The sequence below is a fragment of the Falco peregrinus genome, chromosome 4, assembly GCF_023634155.1.
Source record: "Falco peregrinus isolate bFalPer1 chromosome 4, bFalPer1.pri, whole genome shotgun sequence".
Lineage (NCBI taxonomy): Eukaryota > Metazoa > Chordata > Aves > Falconiformes > Falconidae > Falco > Falco peregrinus.
The window spans coordinates 7,997,460-8,016,272 of record NC_073724.1 but is presented as its reverse complement, the minus strand read 5'-3'; the positions used below and the strand labels follow the sequence as shown (position 1 = coordinate 8,016,272).

General features: G+C 40.3%; 1 protein-coding gene across 13 annotated transcripts in view; it reads left to right on the top strand.

Annotated features, from left to right (window-relative positions):
* Positions 1-18,813, top strand: part of POU2F1 (POU class 2 homeobox 1) — a 123,060-nt gene that overhangs the window by 45,484 nt on the left and 58,763 nt on the right. The window contains exon 1 of one of the 13 annotated variants that reach the window (XM_055802853.1): positions 14,347-14,618. The exons of the other annotated variants lie outside the window; for them this stretch is intronic. Coding sequence (XP_055658828.1) covers positions 14,591-14,618 — 28 coding nt within the window. The 5' untranslated portion in view covers positions 14,347-14,590. Of the gene's footprint in view, positions 1-14,346; positions 14,619-18,813 lie in introns of those variants that run through there. 13 annotated transcript variants of the gene reach the window in all.

Below are 18,813 nucleotides of genomic sequence, written 5' to 3'. Positions count from 1 at the left end.
AAAAATCTCAATATAGTTGTTAATGGAAAGTCAAAATCTACTAGCTGTGTCTTTTTCTTCAGCAAGTACTCTTCTGTGTCTGCCAGTGATCAGGAAGAAATACGGAAATGTTGTTGGTAGTTTTCAGAGAACGCAAAGAGTGGTAGAGTTGCAACTATCAGAGCAGTTACTACAAAGGGGTCAAAGATTCACCAGTTTTTCTGGGAAATGAACCATGTATTTTAATTTAGCTAAATATAGCGTCTGCTAAACATTTAGCAAAAGAGATGCAAATTCCACTTTTGGAAGAGGATCCTGTGCTCTGAAACACACGGGCTCTAAAAATGAATTGAATTTTGATGAATTATAATCTGGAAATGGCTTTTGGAATGACACTGTATCTATGATAACAATTACAGTACTTGAATTATAAACACAGTTGAGATTAACCTTATGGTGCTACTAGGAAATTTGTAACGTCAGAGGAGTGGCTGACAAAGCCAAAGATGCTTCTGAGAAGAGTCATGCTGGGTTCAGAGTGTGAAAAGTCTGTCAAACTGAATTTAAAATGCAGAATCTTGGGTTAAACCAAGTTGGACCGGGTGAACTGTGATTTGCTTACGTACGTAAGAGGACTTCTGTTTAAGGGAGCCTCTTTAACCAGCCAAAGGTGTGTAACAAGATTCAGTTACTGGAAACCAGTCCTAGGTGATTTCAGTCTTCGAGCATGCTTCATACTTACAAAAAAGGGACTTCAGGATAACAGCTAAAGCTGAGGAAATGGTATAGCTCCATCTCTTGGAGTGTGTTAATCAGAATACAGCATTTTTAATCAATTCTATCACCTGGAAGTTGAGGCCTAAGTTATGCAGGAGAGCTTAATGGCCTCCTTTTATTACAAAAATGCCATGCTTGTCTGCAAGTCTCTTTCAGAAGTCACAACCTTCACTCCACCCTGTTACCTTCCCCTCCACCCTGCATTTCAGTTTTTTATAAGCAAATAGGGTTATTGCTGATCTGGCCATATGACGTTCTAATTACATATGGGCAGTCATTGCAAGTTTGTCCTCAGCGTGCATCAACTGTCGTGAATAGAAGCCACAGCAGAGATAAGAGCTGTAGAGGACAGAATCAATATGTACTTAAGTCTTCTGTATTTTTGAGATGTACGAAACCTGCCTCTGTTGGTATAAAAGATACATGTGAGTGAGAGAGTGTGTATGCACACATGCATATTTGCATTTGGAGTGTCTCCTCCTTAACACCTGACATTAAATATTTATTTGTTATACCGGTATTAACTGGTGCTACACTTGAAATTCTTTCAAAATGACATGTTCGCTTCCAATGTAAAGTCTTCTCATTTTTCAGCTTCTCAAATTCTGGACTCTGCCACCTCTATGTCCATTTCATTTCTTTCTGTAAATTGTGTAAAACTGTTGCTTGTAATACTGACAGAGAGCCTGTGGGTTTTAATTCTTTGGCTTTTATTAACATATGTTGTACTGTTAATAAGGTGTGATTCTTAAAGTGCAAATTACACCAGGCATATAGGAGAATACTAATTTTTTTTTTCCTTCTATTGAAGTGTGATTTTTACAATTGAGTGGGCTACAGTCACCATTTTTAACACTAAATGGCATGTTTCACATGCTCAGTGGTTGTGCCCTGTTAAAGCTTTGTGTGTTTCCCTGGTCATTTTAATGCCACCAGCTCAGCTGTTTCTTTGAAGTGCTGCTGATTAATCTGAAAAGAAATTTGGAAGGGAATGCAGAAAGGGTAGAGAAGAACAGTAAAACTTAAACTACTTAAGCAAATAAGCAGCTTTCAAGTTAGTGATGGATTAAGGCTAGTTCCCACAGGTGGGGTAATGGAGAAAGCTCACAGGTGTACAATGTCTTGTATATGTTGATGGATGAATAAAATTTATAGCTAACTTTCAATATGCACATTAAACTGCTCCTGTTTGCTTATATTTCTCCTTTCATACATAAATGTATGTTCTCGTAGGAGCCCGCTAGCATAATGGTGGCCTCTTGCATGGTTAGAAGCTGAGTGCTCCTGGGTAAACTTCCCTTGCCCTCCTTGAAAAACAGGGATTGCTTGCAGACAGGCGGTTAAGCCACCTACAAGGACAGGTATTTCGTAAAGTCAGCACAAACAGAACTGACTGATACTGAGTCTGTTTCTTATCAACTGCCTCTTCTTTTGGAAACAGATAAGCATCATGTTGTTATTTTTATGTTAGCTGGATTTCACAAGGAAAGAGAGGTTTGTGTCATTTCTGTCTGACTTTTCCTTTCTGCTTTCCCTTGTAAGCAGATGGCCAATTTTAACCAAATTGAACAAATTACGATTTTTCAATGATACTAAGCTCCTGTAGTTTTCCTGAAGCTGGTGAATAAGTTAGAGATGAGATCCTGACTTTATGTGCATTAGTATAGGCACTTCCAACACTCTGATATGAGATCTTTCATGTTATGATTTTTCATGGAAATACCTACTGTATTTTCGTTATTGTCATGCTCAACAAGTAGTCAAAAAGCAAATAAAATGCTAGGACTTAACAGGAAAAGAACAGAGTGCAAAGCAATGTAAGAAAAAAATAGCATTGTGCCACAATCCATTAATGCTTCTTTCTTCTGGGTACTGTACTGTGCAGCTCTTTTCCCCCTACATGAAAAAGATGTAGAAAAGCAGCATTAGGAATCATTGTACAGAAGCCATTCACACTTTTAATGAACAACTCTGTAGGCTAGAGATTATCATCCTAGAAAAGACAGAGCTAAGGGGGTATATGGTAGAACTTGGTGAAGTGTCATGGAGGGGTGAATAGAGGCTTTCAGGTCACGGTCTCCTTTTGTGGAAGAAGTAGGGGAAATGGAAGTAGTGCTATAGAAGAAGATGGATTCGAAACAAAATTTAAAAAAATGTTCTTCAAAGTATACTGTGGGACTCCTTGCTGCAGGCTGGCTCCGAAAAGTTAACAGGGGTAGCTGACGTGGATTCATGGAGAGGAACGTCTGTTGAGGGTTATCAGCATCCTCTGCCCCAAAAAGCGTTCGAGTTGTAATCTTGGGGGTGGGGGGGGTGGGCAATGTGTTATGTACCTTCTGTGTTCCTGCACTCTTGCCTAAACATCAGCTTTTAGTTCCTGCTTCCTGGCAAGCCATAGGATATTAGCTGGGATACATGGGTCCTTTTCCCTCGGCCTGTAGGGCTATTCTTGCTTGAACCACAGTCTGAGTAGAGGAGAGGTGTCCTGTTTGTGGCCATGCTAAAGGAGAAGCAGAGGGAAGAGTAGTCCTTACCTGTATTGCCTACCTGGTTGTCCAACGAGTACGTACCTATGGCCAGTCAGTACGCCCGTGGTTCCACGTTATCCCCAGCACACCTTCTCCTTGGTTATCCAGCAGATATGGAAGGGAGGGAGAAGGCTGGGGTGAAGCGTAAAGGGGAAGAGTCGTGGACTTGGATGTAGGCAAAAATAGCGAGCTGTGTGTGCGGGACGTGGAAAGGAGTGGAATGAATAGAAGGTAGGATACGTCTTCATAGGTAGGGAAGAAAGGATAGGATTTGTATGTGATGATCAATCGCTTGCAGTCACAGGGTAACTTTAGATTTTCAGAATGAGAGTTAGAAAGCCAACATGGAAAGAGTACAGTTAAAATTGGAAATATTACAAAATACTTACCAGAAAGGTACTGTCCGGGGGAAGTCTTATAACTTGACCAGAAGGATTTGTGTTTGGGGTTCCGACATCTCGGAACTTTCCGACTTTCAGCTGTGTTTTCTTGCTTGCAATTTACAGAATGACAGGCATTTTCGAAATGGTGTAGTGTTTCTTAAACTTCAGCACCTTGCAGCAGGAGAGAAGCCATTTCCTTCGCAGGCATCGCCTCCTGTAAATAACAGATACTCACTTTACACACTGAGCAGTTGCTAACTAGGAGCACATCCAGAGTTTTATTTTCCTGTATTAATCAAGGAAAAATGGATGTGCTTTTTAGTAGATGTTTCCTTTACAAGATGCCGTTAATTGGTGTTTCGCTGACCGAGTGTTTAAACTCGGTAGCCAATATGAAGCAGATACAACCTCTTTCTCATGGCCAGCTGTGCAAGTTGCTATGGGAACTCGGTGGGGACTATCTGCAGATTACTGCTCTGGGGACCACACCTGGCTTATTTGCATTCAATTTAAGTTGGGGAAAATTCAAAAGAAGAAAACAGGAGTGTAGACTAGCCGGTAGGCAGGCAAAAAAAGGGCTTGTCATTTTGAGACTGTCACATTGGATGGAAAAGCTGCTCGTATTCGTGGTTCTTGCAGACTCGTGCAGGGTTCTGAATTCCGTAGCCTTTTTCGTGCATTTTGCCGGTGTTGTGAGGCTTGTTGGAAGTGTAATGTCACAGAGGATTTTTTTGGTACTCTTCCCTCTAACTTAGTTAAATCCCAGAGAATTTGTTAATTTCTCTGCATTTTTAATGAGAGATCTCTCTGTGATGGTGAGGGGATTGCAAAGGTCGTGAGGAATACAGGTCATTCTTTTTTAAAATGGCAAGTTGGTTCAGCTCAGTGCAGTGTTAACATGTCAGTGCAATACCGAGTGTTGCTGGAGAGCTTAGCGTGACTTTTTTTTTTTCTTTTGAATACCAAATTGCTCTTCTTTTGGTGGTAGCTGTGACTTCCTAAGGCAGCTGTGGAACAATTTTCATTCAAGACAGCAGCAGTGGCCAGCTGGAAGCTCTCTGGCTGTTTGTGGCTGGATTTTGGGGGATGATGGTGTCCTGGCACTTAAGCACTTGACTTCTTTCTTGTTTGTTCATTCTCAGTACGTGAACTTGCCTTTTGACCAAGGCTGGACAAAAGCGATTGAAACACCACTGTCGGCCGACTTGCTCTTTATGGTATTTCTTCCACTGGGCTGAGAGACTGCCTCGGTGCCTTTCTGCGGGAATGTCTTATGGGAACATGTCAATTTTTTTCAGAACAGCAGGCTTAGAAGCTTTGAGAAATCTGTGATCACATCTCAGTAGCATGGTGTTTCTTTAAAAAATATGTATATTAAAAAGACATACTATATATATACACACTATAGTACATATGTCTTTATAAAAAAACACATGAAGTATGTATAAATACACATAAAGTATATATGTTTATATATAAAACATACAAAGTTCATATATATTTCTGAGGGTTTATGGGTGGTTGTCTACCTGTAAACATTTTCAGTTTGGTTCTATTGTAATGTCACCAGAGCCTTGGTCTCCCTTGAAGGTTCAAGTTTTCAACCTGTTGTGATGCCGTAGACCAACATACGGGCATTTTATATAGGTGCATATACACATTTATAAGGTGGACTTTTTGTTTATTTGCTATAGTTCGGTTTACTGTAATATTATAGGTTTATTAGTAGTTATTTTAAAATTCTTCAGTGAACAATTCCTTGAATTTGGAGTTAAGCAAGGTCTTAGCTAAACTGCTTAACGGTATGATTGTTGCTGTTACTCTGCTGCTGCTTCTGTTAGTTTTTGTCAACACCCCCCCACCCCATTTTCTTTACTTGCAAAACCTTGTAGTTCTAATGCCTTCTTCAACACATTTGATGAAAAGAAGTGATTATATAGTGAAGTCTTACAATGTAGGAATCTCTTTAATGTTTTCGAGCATGGAAGTGGTGTGTGTGAGGAGAGCAGAAATCAGAAAGAGTATTCAAAAGAGTGGAATTGGAGGGGGACATGCAAATGTAAGTATACTAATTGATTCAAGTTGTCAGCGTTAGGGCTGAGAGTCAGTCTCCCAAAGAGGAAATAAATAGCTGTGGTGAGATTCTGAGCTCTTCTATTTGTTACACAAGTTGTGTGATAAAGTTCATAAGATGAATATGTAACATACAAGTGGATTTAAGCTGTAGACAATAGATGTTTGAAGGCAATACTGCTGCTGAAACAGTCTTGCCCAGTTGTTTGTTCCTGTCTCCTTGCTGCCTTTGTCCTGCAATAGGGTAAATGTTTCTCCCCTCAGATTAAGAGTCAGATTTGGGTTAGTATTTTCTCCTTCTAGTTGGAGTAGTTTTAACACAGATCGGTTCTCTTGTGTAGTTCTGTATGCGGCAGCCCGAGAGAGGAGGCGGTAGAGCAGCAGGGATGAGCGAGGCTGCAGCTACTGGTGCTCCTGCTGGCTTTTTGCTGACTCAGCGTTCATGGCCATAGTACTGACGGGCATTTATCTAGGGTCCTAAATTAAGTGTCCTATTTTTAATTATTTGTTTCTGTGTGAAAATGGTGAGATATGCATATATGAAACTCGTGTTTTATTGAGGAATTGTTGGCTAAGAATTAAAGTATTCTGGGTATCACTTTTTAAATTTTTTTTTTTTGTTAATGCCTTTTGTTGACCTATTTTTTTTCAGCTGATTTCTTTTACCCTGTAATTTGTGAGTAGATCATGAATTCCTTTTAAGAGGAAAGTATTACCTTTAATTTGTGAGTAGATCATGCATCTCTTTCGAGAGGAAAGCGTTAGGCTGACAGATACAGAATGAATCAAAATAAGTTACAGAAAGTGGGGCAGTGTAGAAAAGTTTCTCTGCTCTGGTTTGGTGGAGAATAGACAAGATATTCCTTCTTTAGGAGTGTGTGTCCATGGGCCTGCAAATAAAATGTGCGTGTCTTCCCAGCAAATCCTCTGCAAACACAGCCACAGGTGGTAGTCATGCTGCATACACTTCAGCATTGCTGCTAGCGAACCCTTTCTTGTGGTTATTTCCTGGAAAAGCTAATCAATGCCTTTTCTACTTTAGCACAGCATAGCTGCTAAAATGGGCAAAACTGTGCTTGTGAACATTTCCTGGAAAAGCTCATGCAGGTAATACTTTATATGTGTAGCTACGCTGTGGTTTTCACTTTCTACTGTTCCTAAATTACCATAAATTAAAGACCCAGGTGCCCAGCAAATTTGTATTTTTATTTTTTTCTGACTGAGAGCAAATGCAGTCTTACGTTAGCTCTGACCATCCAAAATGATAGATACTTGGCTAGGTGTGCTGATGGATGGAATCGGTGTCTGCAGTGTGAATAACTCCATTTCTTTCTTCAGATCTTGCATTTGGCAATTTTTTTGTTCAATTTGTAACATACAAAGCAGCTTGTCTGGAATTTGCCCTTTTCCTCTTAGAGATCAAATAATTTAAGCTTCAGAAAGAAGCATTCTCATGACATGTCTTGTGGTTCCTACAGGTGTTAATAGTGTCTGGATCAGTGTGCTGAGGGCATTAAAGCAATATCCTTCTTCAGATTTGAGGTAGTTATTAAGGAACAGAGAGGAAAAGCAGTTTCTGCAAAAGACAGTGATAGCAGCAATGCAACTTTGATTCATACCAGAGGTTTTGCATGTGCTTTTTTCTGTTTATTTGTTTGTCAAACACTCTAATGCTAACTAGAGCTAAATACTATCTCTGCTGTTGATCTTGAGGTACCCAGTTGGCTGCAGCAGAAATCATAATAAAGTTAAACCTGTGACTTTGATTTATGTATTTTGAGAGTGACCTGTAGTGTATTTAATGACAAGTGGTGTGGAGACTCTGGGGTTTGAATTGAACTGAATTGTATGGTTAAGTCATGTACTGAATTAGTCTATTCTTTGCAGAGCCCCTATTCATCAAGCTAGACTAGTAATTACTACTTTGGCAAAGTGGAGAACAGAGAAACAGCGTGTTTGCATAAAGCATTATGTTTTGATTTACAGGTGAGCTTAAAAATAATGTTTTTAAGCTCTGAGAGCCTGTCCCTGTTATGTGGGTGAACATGGGGAGGCAAATCTCATGCTTTTGGAATGCAGATAGGGTGATGGCTCCAAAATGTAATAATGGAACTGCTAGAACAAATCCTGCCATTCAGTATTTGAGCTCGGCATAAGTAGCCTTCATATGTTGTCAGATCAATTGTGCTGTGATATACACATTAGAGAATATTTATTTTACTCAAATACTTGACATTTTTAATGTGTATTGCAATAACAATTTGAAACTATCAATAGATGCCGTTTTCATTGCTTGGTGTTTTGGTAGTGTGAACTGTGTTTACCTTTTCAAATGTGTGCACAATTTTAGTGAAGATGTGTTCCCATAAACATCATCTCAGCACACTAGTAGGAAGAGATGACCACTTTAGGTCCAGGGAATACATGAACATGAGCTGGTGTTCCCTGCCAGGAGAAGTTTGGGGTGACCCCACTCCTCGTGGTTGCTGGTGTTCCAGGATCTGCAACTGCCCCAAGCTGCAGTGTCCATAAAAGCTTTCAAGGTTTCAGGGTGGTGGGGTTTGTTGGGTTTTTCTTGTTTGTTTGTTTCAGTACTGCTGTTACATAGACCTGTGCCCTGAGATTGCTTCTTATTTTCCTTATTCTGACAAATTTTGAAGTTTTACTGATAATGTTCTTCAGCCCTCCCTTGTGTTTTGTTCATGTAACTTCTCATCAGTCTTCATTTCATTTCAGTGTTTCTCTACTTTGTGCCCTGCAGTACTTGCTGAAAAGCAACATGAGGCATGCAAATCCTGTAAAAGTAATCAAATAGAAGAGGTGCTTACTAATAAAAAAATATACATCTGCTCCAGGTGTTCATACTTGTCAGCGTGAAGTATTTCAGATTTGACAATCCAGTAATTTCAAAGGGAGGTGAGGCGCACTTATATGTGGATGAAAACTCAATCAGGTGTTTCCCTTAAGATATGTACATTGAATATTTTTTTTTTAGTGTGTGTTTTTAAAAAATCCTGCTTAACTTTGGATACTACTTTTTACTTGCAGGTTTATTAGAGCAGTGGAAATGTAATGGTATAGAGCCATACCTGAAGTGTGGTGGAGTCCAAGCACAATTTGCTCAGGTTTTTATGTTAACTTCTAGTTAGATTGAAAGGAGGTGAGTGCCCTCCTGCATATATTAAAAAGTGCTGCTGTGCAACAGCTGTATGTCAGGTGCAACATGCTAGTTTAAATAACGCAAATTTGTTTTCAGTTTTATGCCACTTCGGGTTGTTTTTTTGAATTAAGTGCCTGGAGTCAGTGCTTATGATGTAGTTTGGTGCATGTATATAAATTTTTAAAAAAAGGTCTTGAGCCGTTATGAGATAGTAATGAAAACCTTAAAAACGTAGTATGAGTGAAACATGGTGTGCTTAAATCAGGAGTTGTAAAGACCTAACGCTTGCTACTTTTCAAAATATTCCGTGATTTCTATGTAAATGTTATGACAGTTTCATGGATCGAAGTTGTGGTTTTGAACAAAGGTTGACTGCACTGAATTTATAGCCTTAGCTTTTGGAAAGAAAATGCTCAGCAGAATGAAAGCAAAACTTCGATGTAAATATAATATGGACCCTTTCTTACGCCCTTACTGCTTGTACGCAGTAAGGGGAGGGCAAAACTGTTCAGGTGATGCACCAGAATCATAGTATTAGCTATGAGTTTCAAATAAGGCTCTGTTTGCATGTGAAAGATATAATGCTGTAATTTTCAAATAAGGGTATTTATTTTCCTCCCCTGCCTCCTGCCACTCCCCCCACTTTTTCCCCTCCTCATATGGTAGTACTGTACTGTGAACTTGTCATGACCACAGTTTTCTTACTATAAAAAACCCCTCACTTTTAATATATTTTCTTACTATAAAAAACATGGTAGCTGCTACCTTCTGTGGACAAAAGTAATAAAGACTTAAAAAACCAAACACACAAACCAACCCCTTTATATTAATGGGTCAGGTGCTGGAGTATCTGCTGTCCTGCACTGATAAGATGAATTAGCATTCCTGCTTAGCTGTCTGCATACTTAATTTACCTCAAAAAAGGTACAGGAAAGAATTTTGAAAGACATTTTGTGTGGTGGGAAGTTTGAGAGGATGGTTATAATTTTAGTTTGTGAGAGAGAAGTAAAAGTAGATGTAGACTAAAATTCCAATTCATAGCAATTGTGTAATGACCTGTAATTCTACATCAGGCCAATTTTATTTGACTTTATCCAGACAACTGCTCTTTGGCTTTCAGAGCAAACTTAGCAATTTTCAGATAAAATCGATTTTGTTAGCCAGTGTCAAAGGTGGTGGCTAAAACTAGGGCTTAGTTTGCAGCCCTAACTATGAACAGGCTGCTGTCTGTCTGTCCGTAATTACTCTAAGAGGATTGTGCCAACTTTAATAACAGTTTATTTTGTTGAAGTATGTCATTTTTGTTGTAACTTTTTTTTTATATATATATAGCACATTGCAGTTCTGTTTGATGAAATTTTTATTAGGTTTCATTTAGCTGGTGGAACAGGGACTTGCAACTGTCTTGAGTTAAAAATGTAGTTGCTCTGTGTAGTGTCAGTTTAGGGCTAGGTGTATCTGTGGCTTTGGCTGGCGTGGCATATGGCAAGCAGCCTTACTCGGAGTGTTGCCAGCGTTCATTGACGTTGTGCTTAGTCATGCGCTATTTTCAATGCTTTGGTGACCAGTCTTGAGTGGTTCTTCAAGGTAAAATATACGAGACGCTGATACACTAATGAAGGTGGTATGCTAATATGTTACAATTAATACCGTGTTTTCTTCCCTTGTGTCGTTCCAAGTACACCATTCAAAAGGGAAATAATAAGTTGTTGGCTTATTGGGTAATACGGCCATGCTGTATCCGAAAGCATGCCTGTGAGGTTCCCAAAGGTCACGCTTGTCACGGAACTGGCTAGTGGCAGAAATTTCCTAGCTGTCATTGAGGGCATGTAGCAAGTGACATTTTACTAATATATGGAAACATAAAGGCGTTGAATCCAGTAATGTTGATAGTACCTTTGTCCTTTATCCCTTTATTCTGCCTCATTTATATTGTTTTTTAAAAAAAAGAAAGAGGGGAAAAAAAAAGACTGGCTGACCATCTGAAGATAGGGGTTTAAACATCTTTTGCCCCTAGTTTGTAACAAGTTTCACTATCTATAACACTTATTTACAGTAGATGACATTGCAGAATAATTTTATGGAGTTCATAGTCAATTTGGCATAATAAATAGAGGAAAAAAAAGGGGGAGAAGTAAAAGAGAAGATGCAAAAGGAGGTCAAACCAAAAGTTGCATAACCTGCAGGCAAAAATGAGTTTTCCTTTTCCAAAAAGTAAGGTACTAAGGTATCAAGTACAATCATTAGAACTGAATAAATGAAGTGACATATTGGTGGGACAAACAGCAAAACAAAAGCATTCATTTGAGATGGGAACGTACAGGAGGTACGTAGGGAGTGAAGGGGAGGATGGGATCTCCTGAAACCGTTTCTGCATTCTCTGAAGTGTTTGACAGAAGAACGTCTGCCTTTGTCATACCTGGCGCCATGTTAATGGCTTAATTTCTTTGGTTTAAGGAGAAGTATGAATAGAATTATGTGGGAAAAATCGTCATCAATTGCAGAATTGGGTGAGGGGCAAAGAACCAGTTTTTGAGATGTGTGTAGTGTTGCGGGATGTGGAGAGTTTTCTGCGCTGATGATCACAAAGTGCACCACTTTCTCTTCTTGGAGGTGCCTTTGGAGGGAAAAAAAATGAAACTTTATGTGCAAAGCTCAGAGTGGTATTTTGCTTAAACGTGAGTGCCAGAAATATGACTTCGGTTCAGGGTGTTAAGTAACTTCTAAAGTAAGAATTCAGAAAAAGAATGGCCAGTAATGTGGCAGAACCTGTTAAACTAGCGTATTCCACCATTGGTTTTGAAGCAGGGTGGTATGCACTGTTCCTCCTCAAACCTTATCCTGCTTGTGTCTTCAGGCCTCCTTTGGAAACCCAGATAAATAGTTGCAGTAGCGTGGCCTAAATGAAACAACAGAGTTTAGGGTTTTTTGTATTTTTTTTTGGCCAAAAATGAAGAACTTACAGAAAAGGGAAGATAATAGGATTGTCGGAACTTACAGAAAAGGGAAGATAATAGGATTGTCGGAACTTACAGAAAAGGGAAGATAATAAAACTGTCAAAGAATGAAGTGGTCACTGGAAGAACAGTTTGGTTTTTTTTTTTTCCTTTCTTGATTGTTTTTTGTTTTTGTTTTTTTGGTTTTTTTTGCCAATTGTTAGTTTGAAAGGTCAATGTATAAGGTTTTGTTTCAGTTAGCAGGTTAGTAGAAGTTACAGTTCAAACAAACATTTGTGGGGGGTTTGGTGTTTGTGAGGCAGATTGGTTGGCACGGTTGGGAATGGGAAGAAAATTTCTGCCTTGTCCTTGCTGGCTGTCAATGCACTGTTGATAGTATGGACCATGAGTAGCACCGCGGCACCAGCAGCATGCTTGCGAACACTGCTTCAGGCACGTCCTTCCCTGGCCTTTATTTGCTGTTTGCTTGTTGTGTTGTTTGATAAGAGTCATCCATCACTACACACGTGCCTGCTTTTAACGGTCACTTCCTGCGGTCCGGGGCTTTCATGCTGCACCTGCGTTCAACCCGCTCAACACAGACTCTCATCTGAAAAGGACCCCAAAGATGACACCGCTGTCCTCTTACTATACTACTGGCCGCCTCAGTTCAGCCACTATTTAAACTGGCCCTTGCTTTGTGAAGTGCTTGGCTTGTTACACCGTTTGTGTCCAGACTCCTCTAATGAAGCGAACGGATCGTCTCCCAGTGCATTCCAACAGCATGTATGGAAGAGTGAAGTTTACTGAAGGTCTGCGAACCGTGGAGATGTGCCTCAGAATTCTCAGTGGCACACGTGAATGAGTAGAAAACCAAGCCGGAAACAAGGTATTAGAAAAACCTCTTCGGTACATGCAGTTGTTTCCCTGCAGTTGGGAGCACCTTCCCTTCTTGCAATCTTTTTCAAGTGTAGATCATTCATGTTAAATATATAGCGGGGAACATCTTGTGTTAAGTAGAGATATGAACCTGAACAGAAGAAGAGGTCAAGCGTGGAAATAAATTCCAGTCAGTACTGGATGACTGAGAAGTCCCTTTTCTCTCACTCCCTCTTGTTTGGAGAGGCGGTGCTTGAATTCACTTGAGAAATGAGAAGTACAGCTAGCTTTTTAAAAGAAAAAAGAAAGAAAAAACCAACTTTCTCTTTAAATTCACATTAACATCTGGAAGTGGGTGGCTCAACCCTGTAGTCACCTGCATCATCACATTATCTTTTCCTGATCAGAATATGGAGTATTAAATGTTGTGATGTCTACATTACACTTTAATTTCTATATAAATGTTCTTGCTGTTTAGGATACTAGTATTTGAGTGGTAAACAGACTGTTTGAAATGATTTAATCTAGGTTCATAGTTTGTTGGTATGCTTAGTTCTGTGGACCACGTTTAGAAAATAAGATTGATTCCCCCACAGACCAAAGCCTCCCAGTCCTCCAGTCCTTCAACGTACTTTGTGGTCACAGCAGCGAGTGCGTTCTGGTTATCACTGAGTGGTTCAAAGATGCAACCCAGGTGTAAAGTGCCCTTTTCAAAAACCATAGCTCCGCGGCAAGCTTTCTTTAGCTATATGGTGTATGTTTGTGGAAGAGATTAGTAACAGGTTCTTGTTTTTTCTTGGAAGTCACTGGAAAGCAAAAGACTACATCTATTTTGATTTCACTCGGGATAGATTAGTGGGTGTCAAATGTTACACAATACTTGACATATCCACTGCTGTTAAGTTGGGCATGGCGAAGGGATTACCCGACAATGAATCACCAAGCTCTTTAGCCATTTAAAGAGAATCGTGCCGCTTCCTTGCCCTGGTGGTACTCTCTCTCCTGCCCAGGACCTTCTTGTGACAGTTCGTGTTCAGATGTGGAAAACTCCATGCAGATGTGCAAGCACGGGTTTGACAGCTTTGTGTTCAGCTTCTACCTTGCTAATTGTTTTCGTGGGATTATTTGGATTGTGTAGAAAGCTTTTTCCAAATCCCCTTTATTACTGAAGTTATTGTTGCCAGCAGGAATAAGATTAAAGGTGCTTAAGTCTGTAGAGTTGTTTCTAATTTGTACATGTCATTTCAGTGGCATTTGAACAGAACTCTGTCTCTTCCCCTCCCTGCTCCCCTGTGGTACTGTGCTTGAGTTAGGGCTGAGAAGCCAAGCTATTGGAAGAAAATTCATTTTGTTCCCTAATTATTATGCTGGCACTCGGGAGATAATTTTTCCCTTCATGCACTGCCAATTAATATGCAAATGAGCTGATAAATATTTATACCATGATTTAAATTATGCAGGGAGCGCTTTCAGTGTACTCTGCAAATGAATTGTTCATGGACTTCAAAGTGCTGGCTGCTGTGCTAACGAGAGGAGATTTGCATAAGGCCCTAATCAGGCGCATACTGATTAAGCTTCATTATGGAAACTGCCAGCTGCAATCTTTGTTTCTATTTTATTACAAAAAGGGGAACTTTTCACGCTTCAGTCGCCTTGACAATGTCAGACACAGCTAGTAGGAGAGACTAAAACTCCACAGAGCAACTGAAGTTTCCCCGTTCAGTTGAAGATTGCTATGGTGTAACTGAAGTTGTGTTTCTTCCCCCACCTCCCCACTCCCTTTCGTGTTCGGTCGAGAGCAGTAGTGTAGATTTGATAGAAATTGCCATTCTCCCTTTCCTTGGACTATCTGAACCTGTAGAGGATACCACAGCAATGCTGGACTGCAGCGACTACATTCTAGGTGGGTACCAGCTCAGCTCTTTCTTACAAGCGTTTAATATGGACACAGAGGCTGTGAGGTTGGCTATGCATAGAGGCTTAATCACATATGCAGAAGCTAGAGGAGGTATTTGTAAGGCTGAAGCTCACCAGTGAATCGGCAGCAAGTAGCTGCCTGGTAGATAGAGAGAGAAAGATCTGTACCAGGGAAATACATGGTTTGGGGTTTTTTTTTTTTCCTCCTTCTTTCCCTCATTCCAGGAGAATTTGTTTCCTCTGCAATGGAGAGATTTGCTGATAGGCTTGGATGATATTAATTACAGACCTTTTGCTTTTAGGATTTCAATCTGAGAAGCATTTGGCTCCTAACACACACTGGACTTGACTTGCATATCCTTCTGTTATGAATTTTAAAGCATTAACAAGAATGAGAGAGTGTCCCAGTCTCAAATAATTTAGTAGCTGTATTGAGCCATTCCCCGACAGAATGTATATTATGTCTGTGTATTTTTAATGTAATAGCAAGGTTCTTCATGCGTAATAGAAAATGAGGTGGAGTGCACAGTGGTTGCCATTGATACCGTTGCAAGCTGTGCCTAAGGTTACCGGGATAATGTATTTCCTGCACTGAGATTCCATCAGCACTGCAGGACAGACGTGCCGTAATTTCTTCTTCAGGTCTTTTAAAGTTATTTGTAATAACCCATCATCCCAATTCTACAATAGGTTTTATTTATTTTCAAGCCTTCTTCCCCAAAGCTCAAATGTATAGGTACCCCCCCCCCCCCTTTTTTTTTTTTCTTCTTTGATTCCGTTTTATAAGTTCATGTAAGAACTTACATGCCAAAGTAAGAATATATTTTTGGATGGTAAATTTTAAAGCAGACATCTGAATATTTGTTTCTGAAGATTAAATGATTTTTTGAAAATTAATTTCTAAAGAATTCTTGGCGTGTTTTCACTCACATTGAACTTCAGTTTTTCCATACGCATCAATGAATCATTTTTGCTGATGCTGGGTGGAGTATTAGGCAGTTTCACTTTCATGGGTGAAAGGAAATAGTTAATGATAAAATTCCATGTTCAGATTTTCTGTGTTTTACTGGCTATGTAGAGTCCCTAATACTCCAGGCTGGTCCAGTGTCTGTTGCTCCTTTCTTCTGAACACTTTTTGCAATGTTACGGAGGGTGTGTGGAAGCCTGGCACACACGCAGCCTTGTGACACCCTCAGCCCTGCTAGCGGAGCAGCAATACTGAGCGTATTCACTCCTGAGAGTTTGATTTCAATCACGCACCTGCTGCTTTCGATCCTTCCTTCTGTGGAGTTTGTTTTTAGATAATGTTGGCAGAAGTTGTAGCCCAGGGCTTTTATTTAAAACCTGAGCAAGATCTAAAGGAGAAAGAAAAGGTGAGGGCGTTATGGTTTGGTTTTTTTTAGCCCACTTCATTTGTTTATTCTTTTAACTTTAAAGCAGAAATTGTATGAGCATGTATAAACCAAATACTCTTTTTATTTGACTTATAATGAATCCGTAGGTTTAGTATCCTGCGGATATGTGTCTGTTTTGCTGGTAGCAGTTTTGTGCTTCAGATGTATGTCATGCCATTTGCAATGGAAATAGCGGCATTGTTCTTGATACTTTACATGCAGAAGGCCCACAGATTGAACAAGAAATAGTCAGCTGGTGAAATAATGGATGCTATCCTTCGTTTGAACCTGAGCAATACCAGAAAGATCTGTCTTCATCCAACTTGCTGCTTTTTTGCGGTACCAATGTTTGAGGTCTCTGTTAGGGATGAATCTTTACAATAAAATATTCTTCATGTTCTTCATGCATTTGGTTCTTGAGTAAACTTTATGTATATGTCTTATTACTAGGAAACACTAAAAACCTTTTTTAAAAAGATTTTGCAGTGTGGCCTGACAGAAAAAAAACCATGTCCTGGTTGCTTTACAGAAAGAGGTCTGGTACAGTTACAACTTTGTCCTGAGGAAACTTGCTGGTCATGCAGGAAGATCTGTTGTCTGAGTCCCCGCATACAGGGGGAACGGTCACTATATCGCTTGGAGTTCTGTGCCCAGGACAGCTGTGTCCCTGCTCCGGGTTTAGTTTGTTTATTCTACCGTTATTATCCTACAGGGTGGCTCTAATACTGCAATGTCTGCAACAGACAGGCACAGGAGGCCCTGTGCCATTTTTCTTGCAAGAGCTTTCTGAAGTGGTTCAGCAGATGGATCCTCTGTCATTGAGAGATGATCTTCTCAGCCTGTGCCTCTTCCCTTCTGTGGTTAGTGCTGTCAAGAGTTTGGGCTGCCCTTGTGATCTGGGCTTAAAAATACATCCTATGTCCAGTAGCCCCATGAGTTAGCCCTAGTTTCCACAACCAAATGTTTTGGACTTCTAAGCCCTCTTTGCACATTTTCCTGTTGGATGAGGACTCTCCATATTTGTGTCCAAAGCAAAGTCTCCCATCCAGTGTTCTCTGAACCTAAACTAATTTCAGTAGCCAGCTGTGTGTCAAGGAATGAACTAATGCTCTTTATCAAATGCATGTTGCCTGTAATCGCTTTAAATAAATGTGCTGTTGCCACAACAATAAACTCAGTTTAAGGTATATGCAAATTCTAGATAGAAACATACTTTTTGTTCTGCACGCAGACCTATCAGCAGGGAAGGGCACATCAACAAACATTTCTAAGCAGCCAGTGGAACCCCTGTTCTGTTTTCTAGAGTGTGGATCAGACTATCCAAATGCGGAAAATGGCAAAATAAGGAGCTGGGGAGCACTAGGTTCTGTATCAGCATCCTTAGCAGAGCTCTGTCTTTCAGGACTATGAACTCATAGCTTGAGTCTGCTAAGCAGAGGTGGTGAAAAATGGGGCAAAACTTGCAGCCTTTTGCTGAGGTGTGAGCGTGCTGGTTTCAGCAGCAGCACTCAGCTGGAAAGTTTCTCCTTACTCACTCTGCCTTTCAAAAAGCAGTTTAACACATCCGCCTTTCTACTAAGTGCAGCGCCAATACTTCAGATATCTTCTACACATGGCTGACAGTTGCAAGATTTAAGCATAGGCATAGGAACTTTCTGAGAAGAGCTGAGGGTCTGGAGAGGTCAAGTTAATGTGTTGGGGAAGATTCCTGTTCGTTACAGTCCCCTCTGGGTTTTCTGGGCCTTACTGGGTTCAACTGCAGCAGTTGTTTACGTGGAAAATTACTTTGTTTTAGAAATATTGATGTGTCTTAAGTTATGCTTCCTAACCGCTTATTGGAGTTTTTCCAAGGTTGATGCCTCTTACCTTTTCTCTCACACGTGCTGCATTTCTAACTAGTTCCTACCTCTTCCCACCTGTTCCCACCCTGCGCTCCCAGCCAGGCTTCATCATGACTCCTTGTTTTCATTCTGGTCCTGTCCACGTGCTTTGTTCCTCCTGGCTTGTGCTTGTGTTCCTCTGCCGCTGCCAGCCACCCCCCCCCAGGTTCTGATAGCCTGGGGGTGGTACTGGTCTCTCTGGGCAGTAGCAGGTGATAGTACATGGCTACAGTCTGGCTTCTCATCTCCAGCTCTCACAGACCGATACTCCCGTGCTCATTGGGAATATCTGGTGGAAAGATGCGGCAGTTAGTGCTGTTACTGTATTCTTCTTCAGCCTGTTGGTATTTTGGAAATCACTGCTTTGATGAAAGTACATGACAGAGGTAACCTTTTAAGCACCTGGCAAGAGAATATCCTGGAGTAAAGGGTTCATTTTGAGCTCATTGAACTTGCATTTAACTGGTTATGGGAATGGAAGAATGTGCTTAAGGATTTGCTTACACTTCATTTTATGAACTAGTCTGTCTTGAAATTCTTTTTGAAATTTTCATTTGTGATAACGTGCCACACTGAGGTCGGTAGCAAGGAATGAGGAGGTAATAAGCTGGAGAGCTGATGCTGTACACAGAACATCTGTATAGATTCCTATATAAGGAAACTATATTCTCTGTCTGCCATCTGGAGAGGCCCTCTGCGTTGCACTATATTCAGCTGACAAGCTTTGAAACCAAGAGCAGACTTTTCAATAGATTCATGCAGAGGGAGAAGGAAGAGGAATTATTTCATATTTGTATGGTTTTGCACGAATATGTAGGAAATATAAAATAACTTAATATCAGTGACATTCCCGTAAAATAAAAACGCAGTATTAGAAAAATGGCATCTATTTAATTATAATCACTGA